We start from the raw sequence: 11,431 nt of genomic DNA, 5'->3' as shown, positions 1-11,431 counted from the left end.
CAGAACTGGGATTTTGTGACTTTTGTTATAAATAAATTTGGGAATACAGGAACATAAGTCAGCACAGCAAGCAACACCCACTTCTTCTGCAGGTCACTTGAGCCTAGAGAGGATCAAGTCACTGAGCAGCATCAGGCCTCCAAACTGCAGAAAGCTTGAGCTCACAGAGCTCAATGCAGAAATGAGACATGGGGAGAAAAAAACAACTCACAAGTGCCCTGTTCCTGTGTTCCCACAGAAGCGCTACACCACTTTAAGCAAACTTACCTGTTTTAACTGCTGGTGCTACATCCAGACATGTGTACAGAGAGCACATTACTGTAAGGAATGGCTAGTCAAACGATAATCAGCTTACGTGATGTAGGAAATCTTACTACATAGACTACGTTTCCTGAATCCATAGTATTATGGCATTGTCAAGGCAAATTGAGTTTTGCACCTGGAAGTACTTTGACACAAAGGGTTTAGTTTTAGTAGGTAGTATTTTACTGGGATATATCTGAACTCTTGGGAAGCTGCTATGGTACAAGAGCCTGGGTGAGAACAGGGGGTGGACTTGATGGAGCCTCTGTTGTTTCTTCCCCTACTTCCTTGGCCCACAGGTAACAGGCCCAGCATTGGAGGAGGCAAGTAGATGGAGCCAATGTTCTCTCTATGCCACCTTGCATGGATTTGAGCCCTGGTGTCCCTCTCTTCCCCATTTATCCTTGAATGGAAAAGAAGGAATAACCCTCCCACCTTCCCCAGCCTTATTTTACACCCAGGATATTAACAGCCATGACAGCAAAATCCTGAGAACATGTTTCATGACAGGAAAATACTAAAATCCAGGAGGAAAAGTTCTCAGTTGGCTAAGGGGTCCGAAGGTTTTTGAGTAATGCCACGAAACCAACTGCCTTTTAGCTAGTATTGCAGTGTGCATGCAGCAGCTGGCTGACAGCTTCAAAAAATAAGATGCACTCAACAAGCATAAATTTACTAGATTTGGTTACTTTCAAGGCAAGGACCGAGAACTCTGCACAGCAGCCTTAATTTTGTGTTGTCGATGTTGTTCACAATCTAAAAGCCTTTCAGCCTCTGTATGCTGAAATAAAATCAATTTTTCTCCCCCTCAGACTGTCTAGTTTGGTCACTTGTAGCTTTGCCTGCAGAGCCTTGTTTTAGAACTGGACCGGGCAGACAGCCCGATGGGGGCAACTTGCAGTCCTGCACCCGTGGTATCTGGATTCAGATCTGGGCTCTTTGCTGGGAGTAGAAAGAAAGCCAGATGTGGCTGAGGTCAAGTCAAAGACCACAGTCAAAAGCCATCTTCGGAGTAAATCACACAGAGATCATTTGAGCTACAAAGATTTGGGCTCACTTTGCAGATCCAAGGGTACATAAGAGGGCCAGGCCTTTACAAAAAAGACGGTTTTGAATAGGTATTTTCTTACTATGGAGAATTTCCTTCCTCCGTTTACTTCTACACCAAGTGCTTTGTCCCTTACCCCAGTACTTGTGTGCTATGAACTACAGATATTTGCTGTCCCAGGTCCCTGGAACCAGGAGGCCATGTTGCCACCCTGCTTTGCCGCAGGATACCATGCCCACCGCCCTTCCTCCAGCACCCTCTTCCACTGCCCTGGAGCCCTAAATGCTAGCGCAGGCCTTTCTGCTTTACTACCAAACTTGTCTCATTTTCCCCAAAGTTGTCAAACTACTTCTGTTCTCCGTTATTCTAGAAATAGATTTGCCTAGTGCAAGGTTTGTCTGGAAGTGGTCACTATAAAGATATTACTGTAGCTGTAGATGAAAAACCTGCCAGCTTCTGTTTTGTCAGATTTGTCCTTCCTCCTTTGTAAGTATTTCAAATTTTGAAGCAGAGCTTTTGTAAGTTTTCCTGAATTTCCTCCCCTCCACACTGTGAATAGCCTGGTTACTACCTTATGGTACCGAAGTTCTGTAATAAAGTTTTTGGATGGCAGTGCATGTGAGCTTGTGTCACTACCAAGTTTCGTGATGTCAGTGATGTGACTGTGCCTTTTGTAGCTGTCTGGTCCAGTTGCTTTGCTGTACGAACGTCTCACTACTTCTGTGTTGTTCCTATACAGAAACATGACCAACTTTGGGAAGGCCACCCTGCTTCACCAGACCTGTTTTCAAGGAATTTTTATACAAGTTTTACAAATAAAACTAAATGAAAGAATGACAGATTAGAGTACTGTAGCGTTAATCTCTTTGGGCAGCATCACTTTACAGCTACCTGGACATCCCAAGCTGCACATGAAGGCTTTCTGGCACAGTTTTGAGAAACATCACTTGGGGCTGGACTCTGCTGCCTGAACCCTGCTCCTGGTGGTAGCACAACAAGGGCTGGAGAGGCTAAGAGCAGACTCGATGGTGTGAGGAGCAGGGCTGGAGGTGCAGGAACAGGCCCAGGCCACGCCGCTCCTTGTGTGTGGCAGGGCAGGGTGGAAGGAGGCCCTGCAGAGGGGACATGTCTCAAGTGGCTTGTGCAGTGCTGTGGGGCTTCAGAGGAGAACCAGAGCACACGTACAAGCAGCAGCCCCCTTGCACAGCTATTATAGTGGCAGAGGTCCTAGCACAGCAGTCCCGAGTTGTGCTTGAAGGTTCTCATGGATACATTAGGCCCTACTTTTATCTCATGCCATATACCAAACGAGACAGGCCAGGCTGTCTCCTCCACCTTACTTGGTTATTTCTTCTCCATGGATTTTGTCTTTGTCTCTAGTACTTATTCTTCAGGCTGCCTTAATTTAATATCCCAGTCCTTCACCTTCCTTTTTATCTCACAAAACTGTTCACTACCACATCATCCATCCCCAAGCCTAGAAAACCAGACAAGTAGCTTCCACCCACCAGAAAAATCCATACTTGCTCTATGACTCAGCCTCTGCCGCTTCCCACCCAATATTTCCAAACAGAGGCCCCCTTTATTTTGTCTCTGGAAGCTCTGCAGCTCCCAGAAAAGCAGCTTTTCCAGGTTCTGGCAATATATCTCACCAGCTGCACAGGACCACAAGGAAAAGCACCCAGCTGTGCTTCACCTCTCCACCTGCTCGCCATCCCTCCTCCTTTCCCAGCTCCTCTCACAGCCCCACACTCCCTCACCTCCCAGCACCTTTGCTCAGACATCTCCCCACCCTTCTCCTTAGGGCCCTCTGCATTGCAGCTATGTCCTAGACATACAGTACTTCGGTGAACCCCCACCAGTTCCCTGGTCCCCATGCATTTGGGATTTCTCACACATTCCCTCCTGCCCCCAACCCTATCAGGCTTCTTCCTGAGTCCCTGACTGTCCCAGGGGAAGTCCCTTTGAGGAAACCAGTAACAAGCTGGGGAAACATCCTGCTCAGAAGCTGTTCATTCGGAGTTATTCATTATTCAGGAAAATGAGTAACATTCCTACAGTGAAAAGAATCAGGTTAAAGTTCCCACAGACCAGATGCCCAAGAAGTGCTCAAGCAGTAAGACAAAAGGGATGCAGAATAACTATCCCGCTGCATAGCAGCACCTGTTGTCTGCCAGTGTGCAAGATGATGGAGGTCCGGAGCTGTGATCTGGAGAAGGAAAAATTTCCTTGAAGGCCACTGCCTAAAAACTGGTGGGAACTTGCTCTGAGAGCTGGTGCACATTGTGTTATCTCCTCACACAAAGTTTGTGCAACACTGCAGTTCTGGTCTGTGCACATTCCACCCTATTTTCCTATTAAACAAGGCCTGTGCTTTCACACAGCTGATAAGGAGACACCCTGGGATGCCCCTCAGACTGGGAACATCTCAGCATGCGGGGTTACGAGATGGCCAGAAGGACAGGCCAAAGAATGACCCAGCAACTTATTTCCTAAAAGTACCTTTAACCCATGAGCACTCTGGAGTAAATCCTTTTAGTTACTCTGATGTCACATGGAAGCTATTTTGCTTCCAGATAGGAAGGTAAAAAGGACTTAAAGCTTAAAACCCTAAAAAACAAACAAACCTCATCTTATAACCAGGCAAATCCACTTGAATGTGCACATGTCTTTATATTACATACTACCCTACAATGTGTGGCCTTCCACGAGAGGCACCTAATCATGGGGTTGAGCCTCCTGACACCACCCGCAACCAAAGCGGGAATTGGCAGCAGCCAACACCTTGCAGGGAGCTACGGGAGGTCTGTAACAACAGCTCATGAGGGTAAGCCTGCCGTTCCCCGACACAACACAGATTGTCACTAACTGCAAATTTATAAGCTGTTAAGACTTACTGCCTCTTAAAGCATCCTTAAGAGGAAGGGGAACGATGACCCAAGAACATGCGAATGAGCCCTGACTTCTCCAGTTTCCTCACTTCCAAACTGTATCAGTACCAAGAGGTAGAGCAAGAAGTTTTAGCTGCATAGAAACTCTATATAAAAGTATGAAAGCTCAGAAGGCCAAGAGCCTGCGTGGCTGGTGGCTGAACCATTTTCTGTCCTTTAAAGGATGCTGATCACTAATTTCTGCGAGGGCTTAGCGCCAAGACCCACGCTGTTAACCTTGTTTGATCAAGCTCACACCTTTGCTGAACCTGGATATATTCAGCCCACTGCTGTCACCACCAGGCTCTTGGAAATTCATTTCCAGGACAGTTATTTGTGTTTGCTCCTTAGAGCTCCCCAAAACATCCCTCATGTATCACAACTCCTTTTTCCAAAAATTTACATCCCTGTTTAGTTTAACACTGCAAAGCCGTAAGACCAAACTAACACTTGCTGAATAAATATGCTTAATTGTGTAATCCCACAGAACAAGGCAGAGGCTTTGCCCTGAAGTAATCAGGTCAGAGCAAACAAGAAAGGAAAATAATTGGCTGTGAGTATTTTAGAAGCCAGGGAAAATCTGGAGCTGGCACATGGTCAGGAGAAGAGAGGAGCTGTAAGAAGCAGCCAAATTTCACCTCCAGCAGGCAGGGAAGGGCTCCAACACCCTTCATCATGCACAAGTGAGCTGACTTGCCTTGCAGAAGTGACTATGCTTCAGAAAAATAAAGCTGTACCTAAACAGTCTATAGACACATGATTCAACCTCAAACATAACCCCAGGGAGAGGAGCTCAAAGCACGTAGGTGCAGATTGTGTTTTAGGCCATGGCTACAACAGGTCTTTTGCAAGTCTCCCTGTTTCTCTTTGCACCATCTCCCTTGTTGCTGCTTCCCTCAGCACTGCAAGGAGAATAAAGCCACAGAGATCTGGGCTAGCATTGCCTCTGCTATTAAGAATGTTAACATAAAATTGCTACTCAAGATTGCCTCCAGAGTCACAGTTGCCGGTAGAAGCAGGAGGACACCAGCCACTGCTTCAGTTTTTGAGCCGCCACAATACAACAAATGCTTTTGGGGACCTCCAAAACCCAAGAGGGAAAGAGTCTCACAATAACCTTACCATCCTGCAAGAAGATTGGAGACAAAAAGCAAAGCAAGCTCTTTTTTTTTAAAAAAAAAAAAAAAAAATAACAAAAAAAGTGAAGCTATGAAAACAGTCAGGCAGTGCTGCTCCCCACCATGAACTAACCAGGTGCATACCTCGCAGTGACCCTCCACATGAGGGAGGGCTCCACCAGCAGGTACCAGACTCCCCTGTCCTCCTCCCCATGCTCTGTAGGATCCATCTTGCTCTTCCTTCACACCTGCAGCAGATTAAAGGGGATCCGGGCCTTTCAAGTTTTATTTCCATAGCTGTGAAGCCATAGCAGCCTTCCAGTGTGGTAATATCCAGAAAGCACGAGGGTCTCACAGGTAGCAACAAACACAGGATGAAATTTTCCTCAAGCCAAATTACACCCAGGTGGGTGCAGAGGTCACCTGTGCTCCCAGCGGGCAGCAGACATTACCCACCTACCACAGCCCACAGATAACAGCTTCAAGATGCGCGAGAGGGAGCACATTCTCGGGGATTTTACTGCCACACACCTCCTGTGGTGTTCATTTGACCATGGGACTATGGTAACTCCATTGCACCCTAACCTATACTTTGCAGTGTTCCAGGAGAGCTACTTGGATCAAAGTAAGGGGAAACAGCAAAATTACGTCTGCTGGAAGAGGACAAAGCAGTAGCAAGAAGCCAGAACCAAAGCTGGAACCCAGCTCTCTCGCTGCCTTTTTTAATGATTTGGGACAAATGCTTGCATCTCCCATTTTCAACAGGGAGTGCTGAGAAAGTGAAGGTACATTTTTTCTGATGCTCTGAACTCTTAGTCATCCACTGAATCACTTGAAATGTCAATGAAACCTCCCTCTACTGTGGTGTGAGCATGTGCACAGTGCCTTAAGAACAAGGATGTGTTTGTGGAAACATGAACTACAATTTCACCTTCTGCACAATGTGCAATTGCGCCCTGGCAGGCGGTCAGGAGGCAGACAATATGCCTCTTTCCTAACAGCACATTTATTGCTTTGCCTGAAACCTAATGGTAGCAGATTGCTACAGGACCCCAAGCCACTGTTTCCTGCAGTAACCTGTTTGCCGTTCAGAGCCAATTTACCCGACCTGGCTTCTCTGATCTGTTCGATTATCTTCTCTCTAACCTTAAACAATCCAGCAGGATTTTTGCTGTGATGTGAGGCTGAGACGAGAGAGAAAAAAAATGTCTCTTCCCCAAGCAAACTCAGAAGAATCCAGCTGCCAGCTGGATCTGTGGCAAAGAGCTTCCTTCTCCTTGCCTGTACTCAAATGAGGTTCTCGCAGCATGCAGGGCTATTAGCCCATAGTTAAAACCAATTGCAGAGCAGAGTCGTACCTAGGCTATCCCACCCTGCTTCAGTTTTAGTTTGGCATATACAGTAAGAAACACCATCTGAAATATTCAGCCACATGTGTTTGCATGTGAGTTGTTGCTGCCTGAAATTAGACGGTCTTTCGGAAAGTTAAACTCACAAAGATGCTATGAGAATATTACATTGTTTTGCTGTAACACCCTCAGTTATAGCATCTCCTTGGTTTGGCATTGCTGTCAGGAGTATTTTTCCCTTTATAGCACAGTAAGTCATGTCAGAGAGCTTTTCTTTTCACTCAGCATTAAAATATGCTGCGTGGTCAAACCGGACTCTGGAGCAGAACGCGCTGGGTTAGCGGGCAGCTCTGTGCCTTTCACACGCAATGTATTGCTTTTGTAGGTGCTGAATTGCTTTTTCCAGTCCTTATAAGTTTCTCCCCTCTAGGTCACTTTCTATTAATTGCTACTTCACGAGTTTTTTGTACTTGGTTAATTTGATGCTCCTTCCCAGGCACTACATGGCAGCTTGTTGACCAAAGTCCTCCTCCCTGCTCAGGACATGCACAGAAACAAAACTGCATAGGAGAACCCCACGTTGGAAGCAGACATCATCCCTGCTCTACGTATGATGATCATATGCCATATTCAGACTCCTTTTAATGGTGCCTGAAACAGGCTTATGAGCTTAGGAGAGGGATGCAGAACTGCCTGTTCTTCCAGAAGCAGAAATTGAAAACAAGGCTCCCAGCAGAACTGATGGGCAGAGGTGGGTGCAGCACACCTACCTCTTTGATCCTCCCTCCTTGCTCTAGAAGCTTGCTTTGATTGCTATGCCAGTGGCCAGAGGACCAGGGCTGTTCCTGTGAGATCCCCAACAGGAACCAAAGCAAAGGGCACTGCCTTGAGTGCTGACAGGTAGAGAAGTGAACCAGGTCCTACAAAGGGATGAGTCAGTGCTTTACCAGCTCCTGACAGCTAACATGCAGGAAAAAATATCACTGAATGCTGAACATTAAACTAAAAGCCAAAGCTGAGCTCTGTGAAGCCCTTCTAGGACAAAATGCACCCTGCTCAGAAGCAGGGAGAGGAAGGGAAGGATGAGAGGTGTCCACGCCCGCACTGGGCTTAGGAGGAATGGCGCTTCTCTGGGCATGAGGGACTACTCAGGTCCTTCTGCTCATGTAGGGACCTGGCCCCCTTCCCTTCAGCAGTTTTTGCAAGTGCTGAGCTTCACTTAGGAATTGCCAAGAATTTAGTGTCTTTCTTTTTGTGGCCTCTGCTACTCCCCTCAATTTACAAGGCAGCAAAGAAAAGTAACCATCACACACACCATGGCAGCAAAGCCCTGTTTCACTGCAGTTTAGCAAAGATCCCATACAGTATTAAAAGTACACTTTATTTTCTGTACAGTTCTCATCCAGATCTCCAGGCAATGTCCATTGTGTGCCCATAAAAAGTTACAGATTGCTCTACTGCCATGAGACAGTAACTGTCCCAAAAACTGTCCGTGAGGGACAGAGAGCGACAGCCATCAAAGTCAAGTGCTGATGTTTTCTTGACGCGGGGAGGATGATGGGAAGGAGGGAGAGGGGGAGGCAGCTCTGCTCTGCAGCTAAGTCTCAAGCAAACAGATATACGGACTGCTCCTCGGGGACCAGGAGACACCCCCTGGTTCATATCATCGTTCGTGCTTAGTGTTCAAGTCGTTGCGCTCAAGAGTCACCCCATTTCCATTCCGTGTCACCTCCTTCCTGTTCCAGTCCTTTTCCATGTAAAATTCAGCTAACACAGGGCAGTGGTCCGAAGCCACCCCGCCCCAGGACCAGTTATCAGGGATCCATGGGTTTGTGAGACCTTCCCGCACAACAGCCCAGTGGCCTGCATGAAAAAGAATTGCAGAGAAACAAGATTAATGTGGAAGGGATGCCTGGATTTAAACATTTCCACAAGCTTGCAAAAGAACTATTCAGCATGCCCAGTAATTGAAGGCAGCCTCACCAGCAGCCGTAGGAAGTCACTACAGCCCCCACATTCGCCACGCACCGCTAACCACACACAGGTTTATGACACCTAAGCAGAAACTCTACCTGTGAAAACCTTTTTCAAGCTGCGGCTGATCCAGATATTGTCCAGTGACTTGGATCCTTGGGGGTTCTTTGTGCTGATATTGGTGAAGGTACCTGAAGGGACCAAGTGATGGAACTTCTCTTTCCTCAGTATGTCATGGTCACTGCTGTCGGGAGCCTGGTTAAAATCTCCCAGGATGATCACGTCTTTTTCTCCTGGAAAACAAGAAAAATGGAAAGAAAAAAATAAATGTAAGGAAGTACTGGATATCCGCTCCCTAAATTCAAGAAGGGGAGATAACAGAAGGAAGAAATATACAAATACTTTGTAGCAAAGCTGACTTTACTCTGAACTATTGAAAGCAATGCTGCTTAAAGCCTTTTTCACTGGCTGTTTACTCATGGCCCTTCTGTTCAGGACAATAAAAAACATCCAGTACATGTTTCTTGTTTGGTTCTAAATATCTTGATTACACTGGCATCCTTTGCTTGCTGCTCACAGACAGTGACAAATCCGAAGACTAGCATTTCTGGTCTTAGAGGCTTTTATAAATCTGTGACTTTGTAAGCTTCTTTTTTAATTCTTCTGCAAGATATACATATTGGCTCCAACCTGCCCTGACATTTTCTTTTTATAGCTTTCCTGTAAGAGTCAAGGATATTTTTATGATAATTCCTGGAAGACACAGGCTTTTGGTAGTATATATCAGAACCCTGAAAGTGCAGTGCTCATTCTAAGCCTGTGCAATGAAGAAATCTCAAAGAAGAAACCTGAGTAGCAGCCTGCAGTCCTGATAGCAGGAGGTTATTAGTTCGCAAACCCCACAGACACTTACTGGCTATAGAAGCTTTCATTCTCCCAGATGGCTGAAGAGATACTATTTAACTTGCGATGTCTTCGAATTTGGCTAGGGCTGAATTTCCAAAGAAACCATGGAAATTACTTGAAATGCTCATCCAAAAATCCCATCTTTCCGTGGAAATATGATTACCTCACTTATATTTTATTTCCAATCCTAACTGAATGAGAAAGGAAACACTGGACCTTAATTTTATACCCACAGCATGTGCTCTTCAGAGCTCCACTGCTGTAGACAGAGATATCCCAGCTGTGCACCAGGTAAGAGGAGAATGGACATGCCCCGGTGCCCATCTCAACCCCCTGCCAGAAAGGAGTGATGAGCTCCAGGACTGTGATAGCTGAGCAAAGACACTGCTGCAATGCAGAGCTTGGTACTGGGGAAGGAGGAAGATGCAACAGGGATGCACAAATGACCCAAAAATTATAACAGAGCTGACTTCAGAGAAGAAAACAATTCTATTCTGTAAGCCCCTTTGCTTTCTGGGGTTGAAGTGTGGAGGCAGAGGGGTGGACCAAGTGATTGCTCTACCATATGCAGCTCTTATGGATAAAGCTATTTGTTGGCTGCTGTTGCTGTAGAAGTAGCTAGCCAGGAGAGGGAGCAGAAGTTAAACAACCAAATCTATTGCACTGCTCTGCTTGCAGTGCTTCAAAAAGGGATTGGGAGAGGGCAGGAGTGCAGAGAGATTGATAGCTTATGACTTAAAACAAACAAACAAACAAACAAACAACTTTAAAACATGATGCTTGCTAGGATGCAGAGGGGTGATGAAAAAATAATGAAACTACTTGTGTTTCTTCTGCCCTTTGCAAGTCAAAAACCATACTTCACATGACATGATATTTAAATATTATTCTGCAAAGTGTTAGTGGTAGTGACTTACTACCTCTAGAAGAAATAAAAAACAAACCCAAACCCAAGTTATTTTAAGCTCCATCAAAACCCAAATGAAAATCAGTGCTTGTCTAATGGGGAAGGACCAAATCCCCTGGAGGGAACTGTTTTTCTCGCATGACCTGAATAAAGTGCTTGAATGGTGCCTCCAAAATGTCACCTTCCACCTTTACAGCTCACATCTTGGCCAGATGGGCTTCCATTCCTGCACAATGCTGAGCAGCAAGCTTGCTGAGAGCTGGCAGTTTTGCATGCATCTCACTGCAAAAAACCCAAGATCTCTCACTTGCCAGGACGTGGAGGATGAACCTGATGACATTACACCTGGGTGCCATGAGGCTGCAAGGAAATCGCATCACAGGGCAGCCGTAACTGGGTGCTCAGAGGTGACCATGCTGCTGCAGTCCTTCTGGACTAATGCTTGCTTAACGGCCAAGGCAGCAGTTAGCTTCTGCCATGCTCTTAGCCTAGTGATACGAAGCAGTAAGGCCACTACAGAAAGCTCCAGGGCATACCCTTAATGCAGATTACAAATGGCAGGCAAGCAGGAATCCTAGCAACAGCACCTCGATCCTGCACTTAATATATTTCTTTTAGCCAATTCTCCAGCCTTACGTGAAAAATATATTAAAAAAATCATAATCAGAAGTGGAAATTCTAACTGACTGTTCAGTTCTCAACAATTTAAAAATAGCAGAGGATAAAACAATCAACACGTAGACATGTTTGTGGAAGCAGGTACAAAGTCGGTCTGGAGTATGCACAGGAAATGAGTCACTGTATTCTTTGCTGTTTTAAACTTTCTCATGCAGAACAGCTAAGCATAAAATCCTAATGCAACATAAAGCAGACAGAGATGGAATAGATGGGGTGCA

General features: G+C 45.9%; 1 protein-coding gene across 2 annotated transcripts in view; it reads right to left on the bottom strand.

The window, feature by feature from the left end:
* Positions 1 to 8,108: 8,108 nt before the first annotated feature.
* The window catches only part of EEPD1 (endonuclease/exonuclease/phosphatase family domain containing 1), a 61,711-nt gene continuing 58,388 nt past the window's right edge, over positions 8,109 to 11,431 (bottom strand). For both annotated transcript variants that reach the window (XM_068670431.1, XM_068670433.1), the window contains 2 exons: positions 8,821 to 9,015; positions 8,109 to 8,611 (listed from right to left, as the gene is read on the bottom strand). In XM_068670431.1, the coding sequence (XP_068526532.1) occupies positions 8,412 to 8,611; positions 8,821 to 9,015 (395 nt within the window). In that variant the 3' untranslated portion in view covers positions 8,109 to 8,411. The remainder of the gene's footprint in view (positions 8,612 to 8,820; positions 9,016 to 11,431) is intronic.

This window comes from Anas acuta, chromosome 2, assembly GCF_963932015.1.
Source record: "Anas acuta chromosome 2, bAnaAcu1.1, whole genome shotgun sequence".
Classification (NCBI taxonomy): domain Eukaryota; kingdom Metazoa; phylum Chordata; class Aves; order Anseriformes; family Anatidae; genus Anas; species Anas acuta.
Note: the sequence above shows the minus strand (reverse complement) of the source record. Positions and strands in the feature narration are given on the sequence as shown.